At 35.4% G+C, this 25230-nt stretch overlaps 10 protein-coding genes across 14 annotated transcripts; 5 read left to right on the top strand and 5 right to left on the bottom strand.

The window, feature by feature from the left end:
* Positions 1-74: 74 nt before the first annotated feature.
* On the top strand, positions 75-2455 carry LOC141898238 (uncharacterized). The gene is made up of 2 exons (XM_074784065.1): positions 75-524; positions 1062-2455. The coding sequence occupies exons 1-2, from the start codon at positions 242-244 to the stop codon at positions 1331-1333; spliced, it is 555 nt and encodes a 184-aa protein (XP_074640166.1). The 5' UTR covers positions 75-241; the 3' UTR covers positions 1334-2455.
* Positions 1612-3964, bottom strand: LOC141898236 (mediator of RNA polymerase II transcription subunit 19-like). The gene is made up of 6 exons (XM_074784063.1): positions 3773-3964; positions 3519-3678; positions 2623-2722; positions 2418-2535; positions 1837-1937; positions 1612-1747 (listed from the first exon to the last, which is right to left on the bottom strand). Exons 1-6 carry the CDS (start codon positions 3951-3953, stop codon positions 1697-1699), a joined length of 711 nt encoding a protein of 236 aa, XP_074640164.1. The 5' UTR covers positions 3954-3964; the 3' UTR covers positions 1612-1696.
* LOC141898237 (uncharacterized) lies at positions 3673-6645 on the top strand. The gene is made up of 5 exons (XM_074784064.1): positions 3673-3791; positions 4123-4343; positions 4505-4619; positions 4761-4856; positions 4953-6645. The coding sequence occupies exons 2-5, from the start codon at positions 4164-4166 to the stop codon at positions 5126-5128; spliced, it is 567 nt and encodes a 188-aa protein (XP_074640165.1). The 5' UTR covers positions 3673-3791; positions 4123-4163; the 3' UTR covers positions 5129-6645.
* LOC141898235 (poly(U)-specific endoribonuclease-B-like) lies at positions 6598-11822 on the bottom strand. Its single transcript, XM_074784062.1, has 7 exons — positions 11758-11822; positions 8418-8566; positions 8196-8287; positions 8015-8110; positions 7691-7925; positions 7462-7609; positions 6598-7218 (listed from the first exon to the last, which is right to left on the bottom strand). The coding sequence occupies exons 2-7, from the start codon at positions 8423-8425 to the stop codon at positions 6970-6972; spliced, it is 828 nt and encodes a 275-aa protein (XP_074640163.1). The 5' UTR covers positions 8426-8566; positions 11758-11822; the 3' UTR covers positions 6598-6969.
* LOC141899992 (peptidyl-tRNA hydrolase 2, mitochondrial-like) lies at positions 8589-10392 on the top strand. Of its 4 annotated transcripts, none has more exons than XM_074786671.1 (6): positions 8589-8664; positions 9231-9414; positions 9497-9586; positions 9855-9976; positions 10054-10166; positions 10261-10392. In XM_074786671.1, the coding sequence occupies exons 2-6, from the start codon at positions 9268-9270 to the stop codon at positions 10308-10310; spliced, it is 522 nt and encodes a 173-aa protein (XP_074642772.1). In that variant the 5' UTR covers positions 8589-8664; positions 9231-9267; the 3' UTR covers positions 10311-10392. The 4 variants fall into 4 exon arrangements, with proteins under 4 accessions (XP_074642772.1, XP_074642773.1, XP_074642775.1 ...); XM_074786672.1 differs by lacking the exon at positions 8589-8664 and adding an exon at positions 8806-8923; XM_074786674.1 differs by lacking the exon at positions 8589-8664 and adding an exon at positions 8814-8895.
* On the top strand, positions 11359-13825 carry LOC141898234 (inositol oxygenase-like). Of its 2 annotated transcripts, XM_074784058.1 has the most exons (9): positions 11359-11370; positions 11547-11613; positions 11797-11877; positions 12160-12240; positions 12510-12602; positions 12701-12838; positions 12927-13036; positions 13139-13372; positions 13601-13825. In XM_074784058.1, exons 2-9 carry the CDS (start codon positions 11578-11580, stop codon positions 13707-13709), a joined length of 882 nt encoding a protein of 293 aa, XP_074640159.1. In that variant the 5' UTR covers positions 11359-11370; positions 11547-11577; the 3' UTR covers positions 13710-13825. The 2 variants fall into 2 exon arrangements, with proteins under 2 accessions (XP_074640159.1, XP_074640162.1); XM_074784061.1 differs by lacking the exon at positions 11359-11370 and having other exon boundaries at positions 11572-11613; positions 11689-11877; positions 13601-13823.
* A 270-nt stretch (positions 13826-14095) lies between these two features.
* Positions 14096-16098, bottom strand: LOC141898551 (myosin regulatory light chain 12A-like). The gene is made up of 5 exons (XM_074784503.1): positions 16019-16098; positions 15446-15643; positions 15191-15352; positions 15041-15108; positions 14096-14965 (listed from the first exon to the last, which is right to left on the bottom strand). The coding sequence occupies exons 2-5, from the start codon at positions 15624-15626 to the stop codon at positions 14864-14866; spliced, it is 513 nt and encodes a 170-aa protein (XP_074640604.1). The 5' UTR covers positions 15627-15643; positions 16019-16098; the 3' UTR covers positions 14096-14863.
* Positions 16099-16503: 405 nt separating this feature from the next.
* On the bottom strand, positions 16504-18579 carry LOC141899559 (N-acetyltaurine hydrolase-like). Its single transcript, XM_074785933.1, has 8 exons — positions 18475-18579; positions 18111-18273; positions 17959-18031; positions 17773-17884; positions 17534-17683; positions 17294-17458; positions 16977-17194; positions 16504-16882 (listed from the first exon to the last, which is right to left on the bottom strand). The coding sequence occupies exons 1-8, from the start codon at positions 18497-18499 to the stop codon at positions 16748-16750; spliced, it is 1041 nt and encodes a 346-aa protein (XP_074642034.1). The 5' UTR covers positions 18500-18579; the 3' UTR covers positions 16504-16747.
* A 207-nt stretch (positions 18580-18786) lies between these two features.
* On the top strand, positions 18787-21311 carry LOC141899387 (sulfite oxidase-like). Its single transcript, XM_074785651.1, has 2 exons — positions 18787-18963; positions 19333-21311. The coding sequence occupies exons 1-2, from the start codon at positions 18892-18894 to the stop codon at positions 20938-20940; spliced, it is 1680 nt and encodes a 559-aa protein (XP_074641752.1). The 5' UTR covers positions 18787-18891; the 3' UTR covers positions 20941-21311.
* Positions 21312-21402: 91 nt separating this feature from the next.
* LOC141899327 (putative tRNA (uracil-O(2)-)-methyltransferase) lies at positions 21403-25111 on the bottom strand. The gene is made up of 10 exons (XM_074785572.1): positions 24262-25111; positions 24058-24172; positions 23637-23850; positions 23490-23558; positions 23305-23406; positions 23155-23226; positions 22968-23074; positions 22694-22877; positions 21878-22355; positions 21403-21625 (listed from the first exon to the last, which is right to left on the bottom strand). The coding sequence occupies exons 1-10, from the start codon at positions 24638-24640 to the stop codon at positions 21411-21413; spliced, it is 1935 nt and encodes a 644-aa protein (XP_074641673.1). The 5' UTR covers positions 24641-25111; the 3' UTR covers positions 21403-21410.
* Between the last annotated feature and the right edge of the window lie 119 nt (positions 25112-25230).

Below are 25230 nucleotides of genomic sequence, written 5' to 3'. Positions count from 1 at the left end.
GGGGCCTACATAACCAATGCCAAATTTGTATATACATTTATATATTATTCACTACTGAACGAAATTTCGGGCAATACGATCTACAATGAAATCTTAGGTTTTTCAAACATACGTTTATTCAAATGATATATATGTGATTCATGATATCTATTTATTTACACGTGAATATCAATAATCATATGATGACATAAATCGGATATATTGGTCACAGATATATACGTAGTCGATCCTAGGCCGCACGATGGAACATAGCTCTCCGTCATTCAAGAATTATTTACTTATAGACGTAGATTTAACGGATTCTGTAACTCCAGCTGAAATTGTGGAATTTGTCGCCCTTTTAGTCGACGGTGAAACTTTAATTGAGAAAAGAAGATTTCATCATATAATTGGACCGACAAAAAATATGACGCTTTTAGCTACGAAACCACGTTTGAAGGAGACGATGAGATTATTTGAAAGTTGGCTCAATTGGATTAAAGTTCACTGTTCAGATGAGAATGAATTCGCTGTCGTTACTTGGGGTAAGAAGTTTAGATTATCTCCCTATATCGTTGTATGTACTGTAAGTAAACTATGAACCAGGAAATTAAAATGCTGCGATAAAGAACAAAATTACCTTATTGATATTAGTCATATCATCTGATCTCAAGTCATAGTTTATTAGATATATGAAACAAATAATTTATGATCAATTGTTATTGTCATTTCTTCCTCATCTTTGGTCATGAAAAGCCACACTCAAAATTATTAAGAGATAACATGTATGGCTATTGTGATTGGTATCATGTCATCTGACATTGAGTTATTGAATTCATATTTCAAATCATAAATAAGGAGGTTTCTGCTGACAAACGGCCATCATCAATCTGTGCACGATTGTTCAGTAGAAGTCCTTTTCCGAATCCGTTGTTCGTGGTTTTCGAATCAATTGCGAAATATTTCTCATAAATTCTTAAAAGTGGGATTTCTCATTTCATTACTAGAACTTAAACATCGATTAGAACACGTGCTATCCAACTAATCTTCTTTCATCAGAAGCAGATCGATTTCTTCTACAGGTGATGATATCGACGTTCTTTTGTACGAGAAATGTGAACAATCCGACGCTCAGTTACCCGCTTTCCTTCACGCGTGGATCGACATACAAGAACTTCACCGTAGACATCGTCGAAGTGAAAGATCTTTGTCGCTGGGTAAAATAATCAACGCGTACGGACTGGAAAAACATAACGACGATTATCCTGCGCTGGATCGATGTCGTGATATGATCGACGTATTACGGAAACTAACAAACTCCGGACAAATCATCGAATATACAAATTTCTCATAGAAACCATCGAAATCGAATACAATATCAGCATTTTATAGAAAGATTTTTATTTACATTTCATATTAATATATTTACATCGAGGATTTATACATATACACTAATCATAGCGATGAATATGCACAATGATACAACGGTTTAACCTCGCCTAGCTCCAAAAAGTCCAACTTTTCACTAACTCGGTCAAAAACTAAATGATTTTCGGATTTTCTAGCTTATTTTCTGATCCTTTACTCGGATCATTTTGCTGGTCCCAGTTTGTCCAAATGAGGCGAAGAACACTAGCTGCACAACTATCTGATAAATGTTGAACTGATGTAACACAGTTCACACAGCACAGTAACTGATGATGAATGATAATGTATTCTACGTCACGCGTGAGTTTGAATCTGTGTTGTGTTCTGGACTGTGTTTTTGCTGAAATCAAGAATAGTTTTTCAAGTCATCTGCATTATTATAATCATATTCATGCTTTATTTTGTCCTCGCTTGAAATAAATTGATTACCTTTTTCTTTTTCTTTTCTTTCTTCTTCTTTTTTCGATCACGTTCTTCGTCGCTTCTTTTCTGTTTTTTATGCTTACGTTCGTAAGATTCTGAAGTTTGTTCTGTATAAATAAGAAATACATTTTTTTCAATGACTGTATATCACAGTTAAATGCAGCCCGAACTTGAAGTGTTAAAACTCGATGATTAACTCTTTGCTGTTTGAAGTAAATTTTCAATTGAATATGTCACTGGCAAAGTCCCTTTTTTGGAAGTGGGCAGAGTTGTTTATAATTCATTTTCAATAGAAATATCTTAAGTCATGTTAGGCTAAACAAAAATGATGCCTTGTTTCTCCGCAGCGGCCGGGTCATTTTTGTAAAATATGATAAAATTCATAAACAGTTCATTTCTATAGCGGCCGGGTCTGTTATGGTGAAATTGATCACGATTTTAAAAAAAGTAATGTATAGGGTAGATAGGCGGCCGGCTGGGTCAACATTTAAGCTCAGCAGAGCGGAGAAACAAGGTATCAATTTTTTTTGGCCTTACATAACAGTTAAGTTGTATAACAGTAAATAAAGATTGATTTGGATTCGTACCTGGTTTTCCTATACCCTCAGTAGGAATACCCTCTTTACTTGTTTCTCGTTTATGTTTCTTGTATTTGTGTTTCTTTTTCTGTGGTATTTGACTCATAAGACGATACTGTTCGGGAAGCTATAAAGAAAGAATACGAAAAATAATCCTCACTCCCAAACACATCTTCACTGATATTGAATATCAGTAGTGAAGATCGATACTTACCGGTCCAGGATGCAGCCTAAATCCGGCTAATGAAGCCCCAGATAATGGTAGAATCTCTTTCCCAGTTACCGGTGGTTTCTCTATCACTGACCGCAGAGAACTGCAATATACACACAATTTGTTATAAAAATTCATCAGCGCATTCGTAAATCTTACTTCGACAACATAATCACGATTGGTAGAACACTATATCCATGTTGACGCGATGAGGAGAGAATCCCACAATGATAATAAAAATTCCGAAAATGAAACTTCGAGATAGTAGTTTATTTCAACGTTTCGACTATATCCTAATAGTCATCTTCAGGAATAATGATTATTCATTATTCCTGAAGATGGCTATTAGGATATAGTCGAAACGGAATATATCTTCAGGAATAATGATTATTCATTATTCCTGAAGATGGCTATTAGGATATAGTCGAAACGTTGAAATAAACTACTATCTCGAAGTTTCATTTTCGGACTTTTTATTATCATTGTGGGATTCTCTCCTCTTCGACAACATAAATCGAGATATAATATGAATTGATTGACTTTTTGAAATTTAATTGGAAACATAAGGGGCCATTCATTTATTACGTACGCATTAGGGGAGGGGGGAGGGGTCAGTGCAATTGTGTACTGTAATGCTTAACGTATATGAAAAAATGGCTGATTTTGCGTACAGAGGGGGAGGGGGGTTGAAAAATTCAAATTTTATGCGTACGTAATAAATGAATGATCCCTAGATTGGATAGAAATGACAAGGCGAGTAATTTCCGTTCCCAACATAAATGCATTTGATATGAAATAGAATGATGTTAATATGCCATATGCATAGAACCGTATTATGAATCATATAAAAGTATGTAAGTTTAACATTACACGCTCTATTTGATTCTAATTTTATGCACCTATTATCCTGTATTCCTGGTGTATCGATATTTCCAGGTAGATTAGGTAGAAATGCACTGAGTTCTTCTTTCACTTTTTTACCGCCACAGAATTTATTGTACGAATGCTCGAGACTGTAATGGGACATCAAATTCGTACTTCCAGTTAATTCGGATTCATCTGTAGAAAAAAGAAAGGATGATTTATACTTCGGTCTATTCGATAGAGATAAATATCAATGTGGAACGGAGTGGACCCAGACTACAAGACGTACCCGGTGCCTCTTTTAACAGGTAAAAAGGACCACTTGGAATAACAGCAGGATTCTTTCCCAGCGTGATAGTAGTACGCAGAGTTCCAGTAGAATCCTGTCTGATTACTGCAGGTGATCTAGACCCTCCACGAGGACTGGATTTCGGTGAATTTTGCTCGTATTTTCTTTGAAAATCTGTCATTTTCGATTCGTGTCCACCATATTGGAAATAATGTATTTCCCGAGCTGTGATTGGCTGATATCTCGCGCAGCGCCGCTCAGTGTTCGATAGATAAACCAATTAACAGGAAGTAAATCCGTTGTTAATTTTGGGAATTCCCGAAAATAATGCAGCAATTCTGATCTTATAGGAACGAATTTCTTACCAAAGGTTGTGTAAGTTAACGAAAACATGTCCGAAGACAGCGAGGATGGCGACAACGGAACTTCCTTCACGATGAAAATGGTTTTAAGCGGCGTCAGAGCTAAATTTCCGACTGTAAATCAAATAAATACAGAGAATCTGTGCGCGTGGATTCAAAATGGGTCATGTCCTGATGTAGACGATGGAAATAATAAGATAATTTTGTTGGTAAGAACGATTTCAACCCTTAAAACGTTTTAATCTTTTTTGTTTCATGATAAAAGTTCCATGCTTTCCACCCTAAAATTCAAACACAACAAAGGAAGATAGCCGTTCGTTGAGGAGTAGGTTTAGGTGTTATAGTAAATATTGTATGGATCATTTTTAAGGACACTCGAGGAGAAAATGAACATCGTGTAAGTCATATCAAAGATGCCACCCGTATTGATCCGGATTTAGAGGAGGTTACATCTACTCTCAGAGAAATAATCGCAAATAATGAAGGTTAGGCTTTTTATCGATCAGTAAACAATCCATATTTCATTGATTATTTATTAGGAATACGTTGAATACACATATGTTATAAAAGAATGATCCCTAATCTTTATAGTCATTTCTGTTGTAACATGAAACCGTATTTTACAGAGAAGAGTTTATCGATTGTGTGCTACTGTAGTGTAGGATACAGATCTACTCGTATGGCAGAAAGACTTTCTAAAACATACGCCAAAATTAAAAGAGGTTAGATATACATCCGATTTCCATCGACATGAATAAAAGCATTAATCATTATAATGGTATTTTTCAACTGATATATATGATGTATTTGTTCTTCAGGTGACCGTGACATACCAAGTATTGATTTCTATAATCTTGAAGGCAGCTTATTTAAATGGGCGAACGAAAGTAAACCAATGGTTGACATCAACAACAAGCCAACTATATATGCCCATCCTTTCAGCGTAGTTTGGGGTAAACTTTTAAATAAACCTCTACGAAAGTCTTCGTTATGAAGCCACCTTTGTTGTGATAAATCCTGAAATATCATTAAACGTTTACATCGTCAAATTATGAATAAAAGGGAAAACTGTTTTGGATTCACTCTTGTACGATTGGATATGATAAAAGGATGTTTCAGTTATCTGGAAATGATTATCTAATTGGGAACAAACTTGTACATGTTAAAGTGTTATCCCTGAAAGGAATATTTGTTTGACCATTTTCACATGTTTATAAAACATGATTTTATAAGGAATATTTTGTAAAATTTGCATTTTTGATGAAGTTGGTTTCAGTGTTTACGCAGAGTCTTTAGAGACTCAAATGAATACTGGAAAAAGTTAAATCAAGTATTGTAGAAAATCTCAAAGCATGTTTTTGGACAGAAATACTCAGGACCCAGTTCCATGAAATTAGTTAATTTCTGATAGATTTGAACCCTAAATCCTAACCAAGAAATATGGAACTGACTCCAGAATTTGTAAAAGAAATACGTCATTGTTGGATAAGAAGTCTAAATCTCTTTGCAAAGATAAAATGAAAATAGTGCAATAGAATTTATAGAGGATCATCATCACACATGTTTTTCAGCTTGTTTTTTTTGTTTTGTCTTTTTTGCAACTGTCGATTTTATCACTGATTTGAGTGAGTCTACATTCAACCATTTCAGTTTGATGCATGATTTGAATCATGAAATACATCAGATATGTACATTTATGTCTCCTTCTCTTCCTTCAAAGCTTTTTACAGTTAACTGTAATCTATTTATAATAAATTATGGCAAATTTTTGCAATGACGTATTATTTTGTATTATTTATGTCGATATATTTATGAAATTTTGTGCTAAACGATTCAATGTAAAACTTTCCTGTGTAATATTGTGCGTCATAATTTATGGTTTTATATCTATCTATATATTATACTAATCATTTAGTTGCTATTTTACGATGCACACATAAATTACATTTTACATATCATTTCCAGTGCTATAATCATATGGAATAATCACAATAGCGATGTGTATCTAGGTTGAAAAGATCAGTAACGAAAATTTAATGGTCTCCTTTTAATTCTTTCGGGTATAGATCTATCCAGATGAAATCGAAAGTTAGATAACTGTTAAAGTGATGCGGGGATTTCATAATTATGTGCTCTTGACTGTTTTTAGTTTATTATATATACATATATGTATTGAAAATGTGGACCAATGTGCATTTTGAAAATCAATGTGACAAATTTTACAGTTCTACGGAATGAAATCAACATTACAGCCACGTCATATTAGATATAGCAGCATCATTCATAACACTGGCAGCTGTGAGATTTATATCTATTTTGCGAATAAACATTAATGTTTTTGGCTGTAAAATTAATGTTGTTGTCCATTTGTTGTGAAAATGAGGGTTATTTCCATCTGAACATTGGAGCTGCAGTCATCTCCAGTCAATGAATGTAACAAGATTTTTAATTGAAATCATACGCGTTACTTTGTACATTTTTATTACATACTTATATATACCATATATAAATTGACAAAGGCTAAAATAGATTAAATATATATAGAAGAACTCTAGATCTAGTGATGGTAAACTTAAACAAAATTTTTGAATGCATGATTACAATATTAACACAATTAAGTACATTCGATCTTTTGAAACCAGTTGGAAGCTCAATTACCACATTGACGTAATTGAGCTAATGTAATGAGTTTGATTTATGCAAGTATGTAAGCTTTCGTTACATATGTTAAGATTTATATACAAACTGTGAGTTGTAAATTGACACTCAGCAGTCAAATATTTAAGTAATGCAATATGGACTACCGTTGTATTGCTCATGTAGGATGTCTTACATTTACCTGTCTCTATGTTTAGAAGGATATGCAGACCCTAAGTTGGGACCGATTTTGTGGACATTTATGTCTACAACTAAACCATCTTCAAGATTAGCAGTAACTACTGCCGAAGGACTAACAAGATAACATATTGTATAAAATGCCATCTCCAACTCTGGACTAGTTCCCATGAATGAACTTCCGATCGGTTTTTCAGCATCTCCCAGGGAGAAATTGACGGCAACTAGTCGAGGATCATCTGAATCTTCCTAAAATAAATCGATAAATACTCAATGATAATTTACTGCAGTATTTCAACACAATATCATTTACAACTCGCACTATATTGAAAATTTCAACCATTTTAGATCAGCTCTTAAAACAATTCTTTTTCCAAGCTTATGGTTAGTCACGTGTCAATGTTTTATGCAAGTGCTTTAGTGCAATAATTTATTAAAAAAGTCACCAAATATGGTAAATAGCAATAATAATAATAACTCAATTCTTCATACCGTCCCCCATTTATAGTATCCTCTATAGTTGATTAGTCCTTTGCGTTCCTGTAGATAAACCTGAATCCAGTTATGAAGACCCAAAATATCCTCATCCCCTTTCATTTCGCCGACAAATACATGTTCAAATCCAGATGAGTCGCGTGACCTACAGAACCGTAAAAAAATTGTTTAATATTTCCTTAGAAGTGATTTGATACAATTCACTTGTTTATCAGTATAATAATACCTGTTACCGTGTGTTCGTCTGTATGTTTTAAACCAAATGTCGTACACAAATTTCTTGAATTGCATTTCATCATTAGGGGCTTTCTGCTGTTGCACTAGAAAATCATGCGCCAATCGCATAACTTTAGTTTCCATGATGGCATCGATGAATCTTCTATTTTCATTCTCTTCTTCCTTTGTAACAGTTTCCGGAATTCCTGTCTTCATTTCGTAGTTATCGAGAAGAGCTAAAAAGGCTGAAAACGAATAAATAAATAAATGTAGAAAACTGTGCTGTTACTTCCTAGTACCGGTAATCGAAATAAGTTCGACCAATTCAACTAACATTTATATGTAGGTCTTTGAAAAACCTCATCACTCATCCATTCAAAGAAGTTATAATTTGCACGATCTTGTTTCACTCTTGTGGACCTTAAATAACCTGAAATTTAATAATCAATGACAATGTGTTTGGTTTCGAAAATAAATTGTCCCGTCAATTAGCGATTGCTTGATTGATCAATTACCTTGCATATCTATTTCATAATCAACACCGTTCACACAACGATTCTCATCCATCAGCCAAATCTTTGACAACACATTCGAAATTTCTTGATTACTGAAATTTGAAATTGTACAATTGAATTGAACTTGAATCAATGAGTTACTAGAAATAGAAATATACGGCCAAATCATCGTTAGATTATTGCTTCAAATCATGATAACTTTCATCAATACTTATATCATACTTTGCCATTTTCTGTGGCTCAATAGTCGTGGATGGAGTAATCAGGAGAAAAAGTTCTTTCACTTTGGATACGCGGTACTGTTAAGTTTTCTATGCAGCGTAGCAGCACCAGCGCTGGCTTACATTTTACGTTGGGATTCGAATACGCATCTGAAAAATCATTACAGCTGCATGTAACATATTTTCGAAAAAGTTTATATGCAAGAATACCGGTACAAAAAGCCTTTTTAGTCACTTTATTTTATAAGGTATTTGAGTTAATTATGCTAAGACTTTTACCTTTTATATATACCGATGTTTTGCATCGACGGAATGTTTTTTGAATATTTGCTATGTTAAGAATCAAGACAAAAAGTCATAAAACCAAACCCGGAAGTGACTTCCTCAAAGATTTACCACCGCTTTCACTCTCACTGGGGCTTGTCACAATTGATAATGAATGGATAAAATCAGTATCATTAACCCACGCCAGAATCCCTGTAGGCCTTTAATGAATAAAAATTATTGGTACAATTTTGTATTTTATGCGATATTGGGATATTATTTTGTACGCTTCGTATTTTGTATTGTAGTAGAGCTTTGGTACTTTGTAATCTGGGCCCGGTTTCACGAAAAAGTTAAACCGTTTTAAGGCTTAAACTTTTTCGTGAAACTGGACCCAGTACTTTTTCCAATCAACTGGTGCTTTCTCGTAAAATTAATAATTGATATTGGATTTGCAATTTGATCAAAATGATTGCAACAAATCATTCGTTCCTGATCATCAATCTATATCTACGATATCTATATCTACGGTATTGATGGTATTTTTCAGATTCTAAAAAAATTGAAACTAGGTGAACTATTCTGATATGGATAGAAATACAGTATTTGGAATAGCCGCTGTTAGTATAGGATGTGGTGTGTGTATTGGCTGGTTTCTAAAAGGAAGGTTCGTGAGGTCACGTCGAGTTCTGATGGAATTGAATAAAAACAATGGTGCTATGGTGTCAGATCCTGTAAGTTTCATTTTACAAGCGCAACGTTTTTAGAACTGATTCAGTTCCCTTTATATTTATTCATATTTTGTTTATTTCGTAGCCGTGTTCGGATGTTGCCAGTGGAGAATATAAAATGGTTATTGTAGTTCGCACTGATCTGAAAATGGGAAAAGGAAAGGTTGCAGCTCAGGTGATTCAAATTTTGAGTAATAACATTGTTAAAAAAGGTTCTAAAATATCAGGCATTTTGCAAATCTCCAGAGTCTCTATTTGAATATTTTCATATTGAAGCCTTTATTTGAAATTAAGTTCTCTTGATTGTGAGCGACTTAGATTTAACTGCTTTTAGTCTGAGTTCATAAACACAAAAAACAGGAACAAAATGAAATCTAGTTTCAAGTTGGATATTTACATCGCTGAAACGTATCTAAGAATATTTGAACTTTATTCAATTTCAGTGTTCACACGCTGCTGTGAATTGTTGTCGAAAATTACTGCAGACAAATCCAGCAATTTTACATCAATGGGAAGTGCACGGTCAACCTAAAGTCGTATTAAAAACAGACACAGAATCTGCTCTGTAAGAAAATGATTCCTGTATGACTTTTGAGGAGACATCTATATCGATAAACATGTATCTTAATGTTTCAATTGTAGATTATCATTAGCGAAAGAAGCGCGTAAATTAGGATTATCAGCGACTGTGATATCAGATGCAGGTAGAACGCAAATAGCTCCTGGTTCAAAGACTGTGTTAGGAATCGGACCTGGTAAGAGTTTCAGAATGATATAATGTAAAACTTGTTTATCAATCATACAGATCGCGTTGCTAACTTAAGCGGCTTTTATTTTTTCTATTTTCAGGTCCAAATGATATGATTGACAAAGTGTCTGGTCATCTCAAATTATTCTGATGTAGCTCTCAATTTCTAAATAAAATCATGTCTGCAAAAATTTGCATTTGGATTTCTTTTTATGAAATAAAGATCGTGTATATAGATTTTTCTTCGTATGTACTCAAAGCTATAGATGATATTCTTCGAACCCGTTCTGACAATCCGCTGAAAGTTGATGCAATCGGGTTTTGATCCCTGCGTAGGAATTATTTTTCTTGATTTTCCGATAGATGGCATATAGGCATTTGTTGTGCGGCGCAAGTATGTGAAGCATGAATAAACGGCCGAATACGTGTGAAAGCGCATCTATTCTTTGGAAACAAAATAATTAACTAAATTGATGAATAAGCGACACATTCCGGTGAAATTCAACAGAGTTAGAGATTTTATTACTGCATTGGATGTTTTGAAAGTTCCGGAGAGAAACGAAGCTTCGTTCGGAAGTTATTTTGTACCAAAGGAAGAAAGTTTCATCATATGCGATAGCAAAATTAGATTTCGCTAATTGAGAATGCTATTTATTTTCGAAACCAGGCACAATAGCGATTAATGAAATTGCAGATTTAAGGTCCATTAGATCGAAACAAGATCGTGCAAATGATAAATTCTTTGAAGGATGAGTGATCGACGTTTTTCAGAGACCTACATCAATGTTAGTTACTTCGCTTTGCATTTGTTCGTGTTCAGCTTTTTTCCGTGAAGTTCGCTGTATCGCGAGGTTCCAATATGTACACTCCCGATATACCACCCTCCCATTTACCGCCACCCCCACCTACCGCCAGGTTTTCTCAATGTACATCTCGATACAAATACATATCAAAACACCTTCGATATATCGGGGACTGACTCTTATTCGAAACTGTTTTAAACTTAAGGGCCCAGTTCCACAGTTGTGAGTTAAATTTGACTAGAGTTAAACATTATTGAAAATGAACTGATTTCAACTCAAAACTGTGGGTTTAAATATTGATACCAAGCACGCGAAATCTAGGATAAACATGATAAACTCTGAGCGTTTTGTCACTCAGTTAGAGATTCATTGCTTTATTTCGATAGTTGAGCATAGTTCACATTTGAGGTAACAATTTGTGCATTTACTTAAACTATTTTTATTACAAGCAGACTTAGACCTATATTATCTTTATCATCTTGAGTTAAACAATAGCCTCACATGTTTATATTTCTTGAATACACACGAATAACTGGATTTATCCGGTTATCAGATAAAACACTAGTTTAAATATGGATTTTTAGAGTGCGTCATCATTATCAAAAAAATCTTACAATGACGCATGTGGTAACTACCGACGAGCTTTTACACGTAAGTTTAAAAAAACATATATACGGTACATGAATAAATATGATAATAATAACATTTCGCTAAATAATCATATAGATATTGGAAAGGAGTTTGTGTTCAAACAAAAGTAGAATAAAGTCTTGAAAGAATTCCAGAATTACGTACAGCGGTTCAATTGACAAACAGCTTGGTTTGCATTTGTAGCACGCACCAGTGGAATTGCTGGATCCTTCGGAATTATACAGACCTGAACATAGAAATGAAGAAGCGTTCAGAAATTTCGAGGTAATAAGCTTTACGTATATACTCCTGCCCTGCACCTTCCTCCTGTTGGAAATAATTAATATACTCAACTGATCGTTACAGTGTGCAATTGAATCGGACAAGTTTAAGATACATTCCTCGTTCTTTTTTTTCTATCAGAATTAAGAAAAGTAACAACAAACTTTCAGTATATTATTCAATGTTCTTAAATAGATTGATGCTTCATAATGTTGTGGCTCGACTCATATCATTTGTCGCATGAAAACCTTTTAAATCAAAACTATAATCAACGAAATATTTCAGAATTCGATCTACCATGAACGGGTGGAAAGAACTTACCAACAAATGCACACTTATCAGTCCGTGGACTTTGTACGAAGGAGGGTAAGTTGATAATCATCTGGATTGAACACCTGCAATCTAAAAAGTGCTGATTGGTTTTATCATGGGCTCATATAGATACGGTTTTATCACTGGAATATCCAACCTACCATTTCTATGGTGGCTGATTAGGGACATCGTACATTATTCTTTTTTGGTGCTGGGATAGTTTTAAATCAAAAACTGTTTGGCATTTGTAAAAATCATTAGAAAATTAACATGGATATTTGATATTTCAAATAAAGTTTATTCAAACATAATGATTTTATAAGTTGAAGTATTGGGGTGAATTTGATCACATCGGTTTAACCATCATGGAAGCCTTGGAAGCATTAAACGCATTGATAGATGAAAGCGATCCTGATGTAAGTTCTCTTGACGTCGTAGTTGTGAGAATCGTTTTTCCTATTTCTCTCTTCGTACTGAGAGTGCGCGTATTGTCAAGTTATCGTCGAATTTGTAGCTTGATTTACCAAACTCAATACACGGATTTCAAACAGCTGAAAGAATTCGTGCGGCTCATCCTGATAAAGAATGGTTACAAGTCACTGGTCTCGTGCACGATTTGGGGAAAGTGATGGCTTTATTTGGGGAACCTCAGGTCAGAAAGTGAACCACAACACAGCATAAATACATATATGGATATAAAAAGATTTGCTCATTCATTATATGACGAGATATTTTTGTAGTGGGCCGTTGTCGGAGATACTTTTCCTGTTGGTTGTGCCCCTTCTGACGCCATCGTATTCGGGAGAAAAAGTTTCCAGCGAAATCAGGATTTTGACCATCACATATACAGGCGAGTTTGTTTGTTCAGTACCCTGTCAGAAGAGTCTTTAATCAAAGAGTATAGTTGTATGTATCCGGAAATAATTCTTCGTAAACCAATTCATTTTTGTAGCACAAAATTGGGCATGTATAAGGAGAATTGTGGTTTAGATAATGTAATGATGTCGTGGGGACACGATGAGTACATGTATCGTGTACTCGCTAATCATAAACACTGCTCTCTCCCGAAAGAATCGCTCTTCATCGTCAGATTTCACTCATTCTACCCGTGGCATTCAGGAGATGCCTACGACTATCTCAGCACTGATCATGACAGAAAGATGATGGAATGGGTGAGGGAATTTAAGTAAGTAGGCCTACAATGTTGTATGTATGATAAGTCAAGAAAAAACCAGAGGGATCAATTTTTCGTAGATACCGACAAAGGAAGGTTAAAGTACATGTAATATATACATTAATCATATCACCTGAGATAATCATAGATATTTCAAAATGAAGGCCAGATATTTGAATTCAGTATTTATATGGTAATGGGGTTAATTTACAAATTCGCATCCTCATAATTTCCTTTCAGTAAATTCGATCTCTACTCGAAGAGTACAACGATCCCAGACATCGATGAATTACGCGACTATTATGAAAAACTTGTCGATAAGTTTATTCCTGGAAAAGTGCGATTCTGAATCGAAAAACTATACACGTGATAATATTGTCTTCTTCATCATAAAAATGTAAATAAATGTAGCATCGACCGTTGTAATTTTATATTGTCACATTGAAATAAATTAACTAATGTGAAAATATAGTGAATACTTTGCACACTTTGTGGTGTATTTAGTCGTGGCCCCTAATAAAAATCCTTTCCAAGGACTCATCCTAACTCCCGGCACGTTAATTCCGTCTGAGATTTCCTTTGCATAAATTCCGTCTTAAGAGGCCTCTTTTTTCCTATGGTGCTCGCAAATATGGAAATTTGGAATCCTGCATTTTCAGATCCAGACCTGTAGTGATTCAATCAGAGGAATCCATCAATCCTTTGATCCATTCAAAAAGTATCTAACGTATCCTGAACTGTAGCACTAGAAAATGTTTATTTCTATTCTATAGAGCGATATTACAAAATAAGCAATTAGAAAATATATTGCATTTTAGAGTTTTAGAATACAAGGTGGATGTCAGCAATTCTTTTAGGAATGCTCTCGAAACAAAGATTGATACATTTCAAAATTGTTTATCACAATTACACTAATATTCTCATGAAGTCAAGGCACAGAAAAAATAATTTATCAATCTGAAAATCAAAGTAATGTTGAAATTCTGTACGAGAATGGAATGATCTTGATCTCAGCGATTTTAGGAATGTTTCATTTCATATTTTTCATCACAATTTAAGAAAACAAAAAAAAAAATGAAATTGAAAAGACAACTGTGATAAACTGTTTAGAATGGAAACAATAATCGGCTTGGATTGAAGAATTGTGCAGTTTATGTAGACCTATATATTTACATGCATATACATGATATAAATACAAGAAACATGCTGAATTAATACCTGTTTCATACTTGAATAAAGCTATATGAGCAATTACATCGAACGGCCCATCTTACGTTTGAAACAAAGAATGGGGTGTTACATTCAAATCAAAGACCTTAAACTTTCAACCAAAATAACCACATCATTCAACTAACATAGAAATGGAAGTACGATATTTGTTGAATGTTTGACGAAACTAAAATACAAACTAAAAGAATGTAACTACATGAATTATAGGGATATGCCTCGGACAATTTTGCCTTTTCAGTTGACTTTCAGACATCTATCTCACTATAAAGTTTTCTATTCTTTGTCTTTAGACGAACCATGTTTCAAAATATGAGTGAATTCAATGTAGTTGAAATCTCCATCTTTAATCGGAGCTTCTCGGTACATCTCATCAACCTACAAAAAATACACCAGCGATCACGCAATATTTACCACTGGAGGCTTAATGACGACAATGACACAAATACTTACATCCTCCTCGCTGAAACGGTCTCCCATTGTCATCAGTAGCTCTCGAAGTCGATCTTCTTTGATGAAACCTGGAGAGTCAAAAAACAAAACATTAAAAAACGACTGATTGAAACACACCGATGATAGGAGGAATTAATGTTCTCATTTTACCAGTTCCTTCTTCGTCAAAACAACCAAATGCATTTTTAATGACATCTTCGGGATCAGTTCCATTCAATTTCTCACCGAACAAAGTGAGAAACATTGTAAAATTTATCGGTCCGGGAGCTTCATTAATCATACTTTCTAAACTATCATCCGTAGGATCTTTTCCTGAAAAAAGGAACACATTTCTAATTTAAAGATGATTCTTCAAGTGCTGCTTATGTAAGTCAATGATTACAGTTTCATAAATGAGATATTTACCCAAAGAGGCTAACATATCGTGAAGATCATCTTTGTCAATGAATCCATCTCTATTCTGGTCAATCATGTTAAAAGCTTCTTTAAATTCTTGTATTTGAGCTTGATCAAACATAGCAAATACATTTGAAGTGGCTCGCTGAGCTCTCTTCTTCGTTTTAGTTTTGGTCTTTCTACTCGACATGATGACACTTATTTATCCTGAAAAGAAAAATTGATGGCATCATTCGACTTACATTCAAAAATATAATAGAGAGAGTACTGATTACTAGCGAGCAGTTTGAGAGATAATATATCAGCTATAATTTGGTGGTAAGAAAATATCACGATTAAACAAGGCTTTCAGCCAAAACACGCAGTCAAACAGACAACAAAGCAGCAAATTCAACCACATTCCTAGAGTGGGATGGGTCAGTCAGTGATTTCTTTCATACTACTTCTACCTATTCTATTCCAAACCAACAAGTTCGGTTTGGGCCTTCACTTTCACCGAGTCTTGGGAGACACTTAGACACAGCTGGATGCTTTATAACTGATATAAAGATCATATAAAATATTATAAGGATAAGTATTTACCTCTTCCTAAACGGCAAAGAAAAATTCCAACTTTTGACAACCCGGAAGCAAATAATGACTAATGGATAATTCGTGTATCTCCGAATTGATGATGTCATTCAAACCTACTTGCCAGGGACTCCATTGCTCGAGCTTGGCGGCAATCCTGTACGGTCACCTAGCGGAATTTCTACGAACTAATCATACGGCGGGCTAGTCCGCTCATGTTTTCACGCAATTACACAACTTGCTGTTTTCACTATAGAAAATGTACTACACCAGTTGTTGGGGGCAGGTTACCGTTGGGTTGAATAGGTGTCTATTTTCTACATCACGCATCGCAAAATTTTAAAACACTGCCTCCTATTTTCTGCAGCAACAGTCCTTCGAGGATTCACAGCCATGTGTCTCCAGAAAATTTAAAAACTTCAGAACACCATATCAATCAAATCGAAATATAATATTTTATTTCTTAAAGAACACAGCTAAAAAGCAAATGATATAAGAATTTTAGAAATCCTTTTAGTAGAGTTAAACCCTAATAGACTAGAATCATAGTTTTGGTTTAAATTTTCAATCATGATTTATTAATATTCTTATTATAAATTCTGGACTTATCTCCGAGTCCATGGATACAACTTAATAATTCGATTAATTCAAAATAAACTATTTGTTGATATACTGACACATTGCTTGCAGTTTTAGGGAAGTTTCTCAACCAATAACCACAAGTGAATCTGGACTAGGACATTATTTGACAGTCAGCCAAGCAGCTGGATTGTGAATAAGAAACTTATCAACATGTTTTTGCGTCAGGCCTCGATCAAGCATTGTCGGAACAACATTCTTCTGTATATGATTGAAGCCATGACCACCAAATGCCACCTGCAAAATAATAAAATCCATTTCAAATACTAAAGAACTTGCCTTGAATGCTTAAGGTCATCGGTCATGCAATTTAATCAGCAATCAAACATACCAATCTGTGTTTAGTGTGTATATCATGTGCAATCAATATTTTATCCTCATGACCTTCGTCAACTAAGAACTTTATTTGTTTAATTCGTTCAGCATCGCTTGGCATATCGAATTTTGGATTATACACGTATTTAGACACTTCGATGCCGAATAAATCATATTCTAAATAACACCCAGTCTCTGCTAGTTCAATGAGTTTTTCATTATCAGCAATAGTCCCTGGACAAAACAGAAGAAACATTTTTTATCAGAGGAATTCCTGGAAACGAGCAAAATGAATTAGACAAAATTTCATAGTCTGGTCTAATGTCTACTTACTGTCCAAGTGTGACATGGTGGTTTTTGAAATATCAGCTCCTGATTCTTGCAAAATGCGGATGATATCTATAGGAGCATTAACATCTCTGCCTGGATGGATGTTCATTCCACAGCCTGCTTGTGACTGAGCTATTGCGCCTGCTTGCAACACCCTCCTTTCATTTGCTGAAGAAAACATCACTCATTGGAGATATTGACTTAAAAACATAACAGAAGTGATAATGAACTAACTATGCATACCGTGTAAAGGGAAACTACAACCTAGTTCTCCGATACAACCACATCTTATTCCATCAGAACCAACGGTCAGTTCATTCATTATACTTTCAGTAAGTTCCTCAACTGGTGTTGTGTTCATTTTCAATTCCTGACATGTATTTACGTAATAACCTTCAATGAAACAAGAGAGCTTAGTTGAAAAGGATATTGTATGCTATATTATAACTACTTAGGCGTTAAGACTGAGTGTTTTTAGTCACCTGCACCAGTAATAATATGAACTCCAGTTGACTCAGATATGTCTTTAATAAACTTCAAATTTCTTTGCAAACCATGAGTAGAAAGCTCCACTATTGATGAACCGCCAATTGCCTGTAAAAACAAAATTTCATTTTATCTATAGAAGGTTAAATCATTGTACCTACAGTAATCTGATGGTGACTAACTTTGTAAATTTGAAGTTCTTTTTCAATGATCGCTTCACAATTTTTCAGCGTAAGATTATCTTTATGGCAGTACCTGAAATTGAAATAACACAAATTAAAGCCAGCAAATATTTGGAATTCTATTCCATGAGGTTTTTTGAATAAGAACCTACGGATTTTGGCGAATCCATCCTACATTAGCCAATTCCCAGCTACAGTTCTGTATGCCTGCAACTTCGTCTGCGTTTGGAGGGATATACATCTTATCGAAATCTATAGACAAATGTTCATGGGGCAACGTAATCCCTAGTTTAGAGGGTTCTATCGAACCCAGCACTGAAAAAGAAGTCACAATTCATTTTTAAGCAGCCCGCAAAATAATTCCAGGGGACCAGCAAGTGCTGCCACCTCCAGTGATTTAGACGAACTTGTGTGTTTAACCTTTTTAGTTTGCACTTTATCATTTATCTATATAAATGTAAGATATCTGCATACAGAAATTGAATAGCCAATCTATATGATAGGGGTAAACTTTACCGGTTTGAACCATTTTATGATCCATTTTCAGGCGTTTTTATTTGAACGTCACTGTCTTTAAGACCTTATAATTGCATTGCAAATGTCTACTAAACTCGATGCCACGACGACTAAAAAAACTCACACAAATTATTCCCATCGTTAAAGTAAAGGTTTTACTTAGATAGATCTACGTACGAAATCTACGTTTTGGTTTACTTTATATTCAAAACCTAAAAGTCAACTATTTCAATAATCTAAGGGCTCTTGACTTGCTAACGATATTTCAGTGAAACGTTTTACCTTTATATTATTTATTTCCGGGTGGTCAAATTCAACGTCAATTAATTATTTTTAAGCTGAAGATTCGAGATTCCTTCTTGTCGAGTTGTGTAACCATTTACTTTGTATGACAAGTATCAAACGAAATAGATAACGATGTTTGGAGGGAGGACCGTTCATTGTGTTGCCGCTTTAAGACGCGGTGGACGCAAATTAATAGAAAACAACGTGAGTTTAGATCGAATAAATTCAATTACAATACACTATATTGCATGTTAGTGTCAGAAAGTTATATACCCTGACGGATATTTATTAATAGAAGGCAATATCTATGCAACTTACTCCATATTCAATTTCTGCCAGTACAGTAGCATAGATTTATAGTGGAGCCACCCTCTCGCCTGCACGTTCTCTATCCTCGACATATGATCATAATCATATCCCATCTTGTAGTGCAGCACAGAGGTATCCTCCCTCAGCGGGAACTTGAACATGATGGCACCAAGACTGCAGCGGCACCTAACGCCCATAGATTTCTATTTTCCATCATATTCGGATTGTTTTAATTATATGTGACTCTTTTGTCTCTCATTACAGCCGTCACTGTTTATTACCGCTAGAAGTCAACATTCATCAAGTTCGTCCACGTCCCGACTCAGATTGAGCCTAGGTGTAAAGCAGTATGCGCCGGTAGTTGCAGCTGCAGTCGGTCTAGGCGGATATCTGATGTATAAGAATTATCCATCTTCTGTTTCTGCAAAAACTATCGATAAAGCCGACCAACTTCAGTTACCGAAATTCTCTATCGAGGAAATATCGAAACATCGTTCGAAAGAGACGGGAATCTGGGTCACGTATGCCGGAGAGGTTTTTGATATTACGGAATTCGTCGATAAGCACCCGGGTGGTGATAAGATTTTACTCGCTGCAGGGGGAGCTTTGGAACCGTTCTGGGAGATGTACGCCGTCCATAAAGAATCAGGAATCGTGAGGATGCTCAGAAAATATCGTATCGGTCAAATAAACGAGGCAGATTTGAAGAAAAATGTCATCCGAAATAGCAACGATCCGTACGCGAATGAACCTAAGAGACATCCAGCTCTTAATATCAATTCTAATAAACCGTTTAATGCTGAACCTCCGACTGAGTTAATCACTGATAATATCATAACGCCTAATGAAATATTCTTCATCCGTAATCATCTAGCCGTACCGGTTGTAGATCCAAAAAAATACGTTTTGGAAATCACCGGGGAAGGCATGAAAAAACCGTTGAAATTGAGTCTTCACGACTTGAAAACAAAATTCAAAAAGCACAAAGTTGTAGCGACGATGCAGTGCGCTGGTAATCGCCGCGCTGAAATGTCTAGAGTTAAGGAGGTTAAAGGCCTCAGTTGGCAGGGTACGGCTATAAGTAATGCAGAGTGGGGTGGAGCCAAATTGATGGATGTTTTGAAATACGCAGGGGTTGCTATTGATGATCCTAAAATCAAACACGTACAGTTTGAAGGGTTAGATAAAGATCCGACTAACGCCGGATATGGCGCTTCAGTTCCTGCGAATCTTGTTTTCAATTCGCACGGGGAAGCTTTGGTTGCGTATGAAATGAATGGTGTTGAAATCCCTCCCGATCACGGTTATCCAGCTAGGGTTATTATACCGGGCACTGTCGGCGCTCGTAATGTTAAATGGGTATCAAAAATTGTAGTAAGCGAAAAAGAAAGTAGTTCTCATTGGCAACAGAATGATTACAAAGGGTTCAGTCCTTCCGTTGATTGGGGTAATGCAGATTTTAGTAAATCGCAAGCTATGATTGAAGCGCCGGTCACATCTGCGATCTGTTGCCCTAAAGATGGTAGTAAACTGCCCGATAACGAAGTCGTAACGATAAGAGGTTACGCGTGGAGCGGGGGAGGTCGCGGTATCATCAGAGTCGATCTTTCAATCGACGGCGGTAAAACCTGGTTCGAAGCCGATCTCGAAAATGTCGATCAAGAATACAATCGACGCTGGGCATGGAGTTTGTGGGAAAAAGATTTAGAAATACCGAAAGGTCATAAGGGAAAGTTGAACATAATCGCTAAAGCAATTGATACCTCATATAACACACAACCAGATAGTATTGAGGGTATTTGGAATTTACGTGGGTTGATAAATAATGCTTGGCATCGGATTAATGTTCAAGTACCAGATGATGAGGAATAAATGCGGAGATCAAGTATTTTCTAGTCAATCAGCTCGAAACTCCTGTATGTTAATGTTCATGGAATGTGTATGTTGAATCTGCGAATTAAATAATGAATTTAAATGGTGGTACATTTTATGTTACATCTGATGTTACGTCAAATATATTAATGCATTTGTTTCGTCATTCAAAACGCCCTGCTGTGCATGAACATGTATTTGGTGTTTGATAATTTTCCTTAATTTTATGTCGTTGTTTAATTTCTTGGTCTATAAGATGTGCTACATGTTTGTAAAAATAATGGTATAATTTTAAAAAATTGTGCTTCAATGTTGTGGTCTTTAAGATGTACTGTTTCGAAAAACTGGTATTCATGAATCAATAAATAAATATTTCTGCATATAAACTGCGTGAATTAATCGCTCGAAAGCATCTGAGGACTGAAGAGGATAATTGGATAGAATAGATATTTATTTTGGAGATCATTTTTTCAAGTTTCCGTGTTTACAAGATTCAATGTTCTAAGTTCATTATTGCCATGAGCAAAGAGACAATTCTCTGAAACACGTGGACATCCATCGGGATGATGATCATTAAACCAACAAAGTTTCGTCTTCAAAAATAATTCAGGATTTTTCGAGAATTTGTTCTTTTGTTTTGGCCGTTCTTTGAGTTCCGATTTCAACTGAACTTTGCCACCAATAACTGGAAATCAATAAGAAACGAAATATTAAAACTATGAACCACATTAACCTGTGCTTTCCATACACAAATTCCTAGATATATAATCCTATACAGTAGACTCCAATCATGTCGGCTCGGATGAACTTTGACTAAGATAACCCTTTAATCTGGATTTTTGTTACATCCAACTCTATTGTTCTAGTCGAAGACAAACCTCATTTAAAAGGATCTGATTTGATCAGAGTCTACTGTATACAGTATTCCTTCATTTACCTGCAAAAATCTGATGTTGGTTTCTCAGTAACGTCTGAATTCCTCCGCATTCCTTTTTCAGTTGTACAAGACACGATTTATCAAATAGTTTAGCGACCTGTGATAGTTCAATAGAAGCACCTTTATTCCACTTTCTCCCGTCCTGTAAATCACAGCGGTTCTCATGTTTGATGATCGTTTTAAACACGCGATCGACGATCAGATCCTGAAGTCCTCGATCGACGGTCGTACAGTTCCGAACTTTTTCCACCGATTCCCGAGGTGTAAAATTCACCGCCCAATCGTCCAACGAGGCGGCGTTGTCGTCATCGTCGGGCGAGGATTTGAATTTCTTACTAACGGGTCGAGAATTATCCGATAGTGAATTTTGTTTTTCCGATGAACTATCGCAACGTTCATTGATATAAGATTGTAACTGACGATCCATAACAGATTCTGCATCTACCGAATACGTTCTCGTTCTTCCAACAAAACACACCTTTAGAACGTGAAATAGAAATATGGATTTTACATTAGATAATAGATTAAAACTAGAGTGAATTAGATTTAAACTTATAAAACACAGGGCTAGATCTGAGTGTTATGAGAATATTGTTTGGCAAGCTTCAGAAAATAGCATTCTGGTAGCGATGCGCTTGTGACCAAAAAAAAAATTTCCTTCCCCAGAATTTTCAACTAATTTGTGCCTTCTCTTGCCCTTTACAGGATTTTCTACAAGAACGTGCCCTTCATGACATTAACACATTGCCCCGCGGTTAAAGGAATTTTCAGGTTTTTGCAGATGTCTCTCGTTATCGAACTAGAAAGTTATTTTACCCGTTTTGTTGACGGAATTCGTAAAGTATCACGTTCTACGTGGAATCCACATTTCTCGCCGATCTGAGCTACGTATTGTAAATACGCCTGATACAAGCTACATCCGGCTTTACGTTCGTTGAATTTATGATTGAAATCATGCGGACAACACGGCAGTACAAAATATTTACAATTGTAACTGGACCTGAAAATAAATGTTTAATTTCTCATCTAGAAAACAATGTTTTTAATTTGAGATTCGTAGTATTCTCTTTCAAACTCGTTCACGGCTCACCTCGCTGCTATTACCGGTATCCACGGCGTCAACTCATCACTATGGTTACCAATTATCCAATCATATTCTTTGAATAAGTTCCCCGCAGATGGTTTAATAGCGCATTCCTGAAATTATACAGATACTGATTACCGGTAAATTCAGACTAGGTATTAAGAGCTAAATATAAGATGAAAATGAAACCTACTTTCAGGTGAACATTAGGTCCGTACGTGTCCCAAATCTTTCGTTTTCTTACATCTATACCAATTCCTGTGTACTGAAAGATCATAAAACCTGGAATTAAAACCGCAAAATGAAACAGGATAATATGAACATATGATTATATATTTCTTACCCCTTCATTAGCGAGAACATACACCAATAATCCATTCCCACATCCGAGGTCTACAAATGTCTGCTTTTTTCCACACTTTTGTTCCTCTTCTTCAAATAGTACCTGATGTTATAAAGTATAACAATATTTACGATGTACCGGTCTACAAAACATAACAGTAGGTAGAAATACAATTCACAGCTTACCATTAAATATGAAGCAATAGCCAGTTCTTCATAAACAAACTTTTGAGGATCAGTGCTCTCACACCAAGACTAGAAACAGGTAACATTGTAAATATGTCACAATGTATCTATAAATGGTCAGAGTAATACATAGAGTATGATAGATACCTGAACCAAATCCTTTCCGTATTTGACTTTCAAGTTTTGATACATTGAGTTATAATGATCTAATGCGACAAGTTGAAGCGAATTCGTTAGATTCTGAAGTTCTCCTTCATTCATCCATTTCAGTAATTTTGGTAGTAAAACATCCTTTAACCATGAGGCAGTATGATGTACATGTGGAACTATGTGTTCACCAGAGTTGACACTTATTTCTATCCTATATTAAAGAAGGTAAAACTGAAGACTCGAAGTACTTTGTTATAGGTTAACTTGATTTTAATACAAATTAAATTGACCAACTAGGTACTAATCAATCAGTGTTCATATTTACTGATTTGACACTAGGTTGATACAGCTTCACTACAACTCCTCATTCCATTAAATAATTGAATGAATCAACTGAAATGGAAGTAGACCTAATCACCTTTTATCTGAACTGCCATCGATCATTTTAACCATGTAAGACTGCATGTATATATCACCACTCGAATCTCTGATGTTAGAGATCGGAAAATAAATGATTTCTTGCATCTTCTTATCTGTAAAACAGGAGGAAAATTTCGAAATTTATTAGAATGTAAAACTTGAATGAGTTAATCGAGGTATTTTAGAGCTATTTTGATGATACCTAAGATAACAACTTCTCTTATAGTTTGACATTTATCGCTTTGTTTAGGAAGTACATCTCTTACGATCAATTCAATCTCATCTTCATGATTCAACTCTAAATCATTAAATGCAGATTCTAAATCATCCAGATTCTCTTCAACTTTTTGCTTAAGCTGTTGATAAAATCCAAATTCTTTACTGGAGGGCCGGCGACATTTCAAACCGATTCTTGCGAGAATAATTGCTCCGCACAGACGTTTGTTTACTACTTGAGGTTTCTGCATCCAGATATCGACAGCTTGCCAAAATTGGTTCGCCCAATTAAGTTCTATTTTGTCAGTTAAAACCATCGATGATGACGCTACATTTTTCCATTCCATTGACTCCATCATCACCATCAATTGTAGTTAGTTACCTAATCGTTGGTGGTAAGCTTTTTATAATCGGATGGGCTTATACCAACTTGTGGTTTGTGAAAATATCCGACCGTGAAACTAAACCACAGACAGGTTACTGACTACATCAATTGAAGAATCCAGAAAAGACAAACAAGGTTTGTCAGGATTCTAATTTTCAGACTCTTATCATCACTTCCAGTTCCACTTCACCCATGCATGCAGAACGTAGCCTCACTCAGTCTGTATCTTCCCCTGACAGTGACACTGACAGACTAATTAATTATCGCATGGCTACCAGATAAATATTGGACACACACACGGCTCGTCGCCACGTCTTAGTAAACAAACGCGTGGGATGTTATGGGATCCAAAACAAAGTCAATACTACTACTACAACACACACTTAGATTGCCAGATGATACTACTGATAGAAGATTTTAATAAAGGCATCGGAAAATTTTTTTATGGGCGCTGCCATATTGGTTACTACTATTTGGCGGCACAGGAATTGGCAGTGGCCTAACCTTGGTTCATGTTTCCCGGGATTCGACCTCCACTGGACTCCGATTCAAAATGTCAATTATTGTTGA

The sequence above is a fragment of the Tubulanus polymorphus genome, chromosome 2 (genome assembly GCF_964204645.1).
Source record: "Tubulanus polymorphus chromosome 2, tnTubPoly1.2, whole genome shotgun sequence".
Taxonomy (NCBI): domain Eukaryota; kingdom Metazoa; phylum Nemertea; class Palaeonemertea; order Tubulaniformes; family Tubulanidae; genus Tubulanus; species Tubulanus polymorphus.
This window is presented reverse-complemented; position numbering and strand designations above follow the sequence as displayed.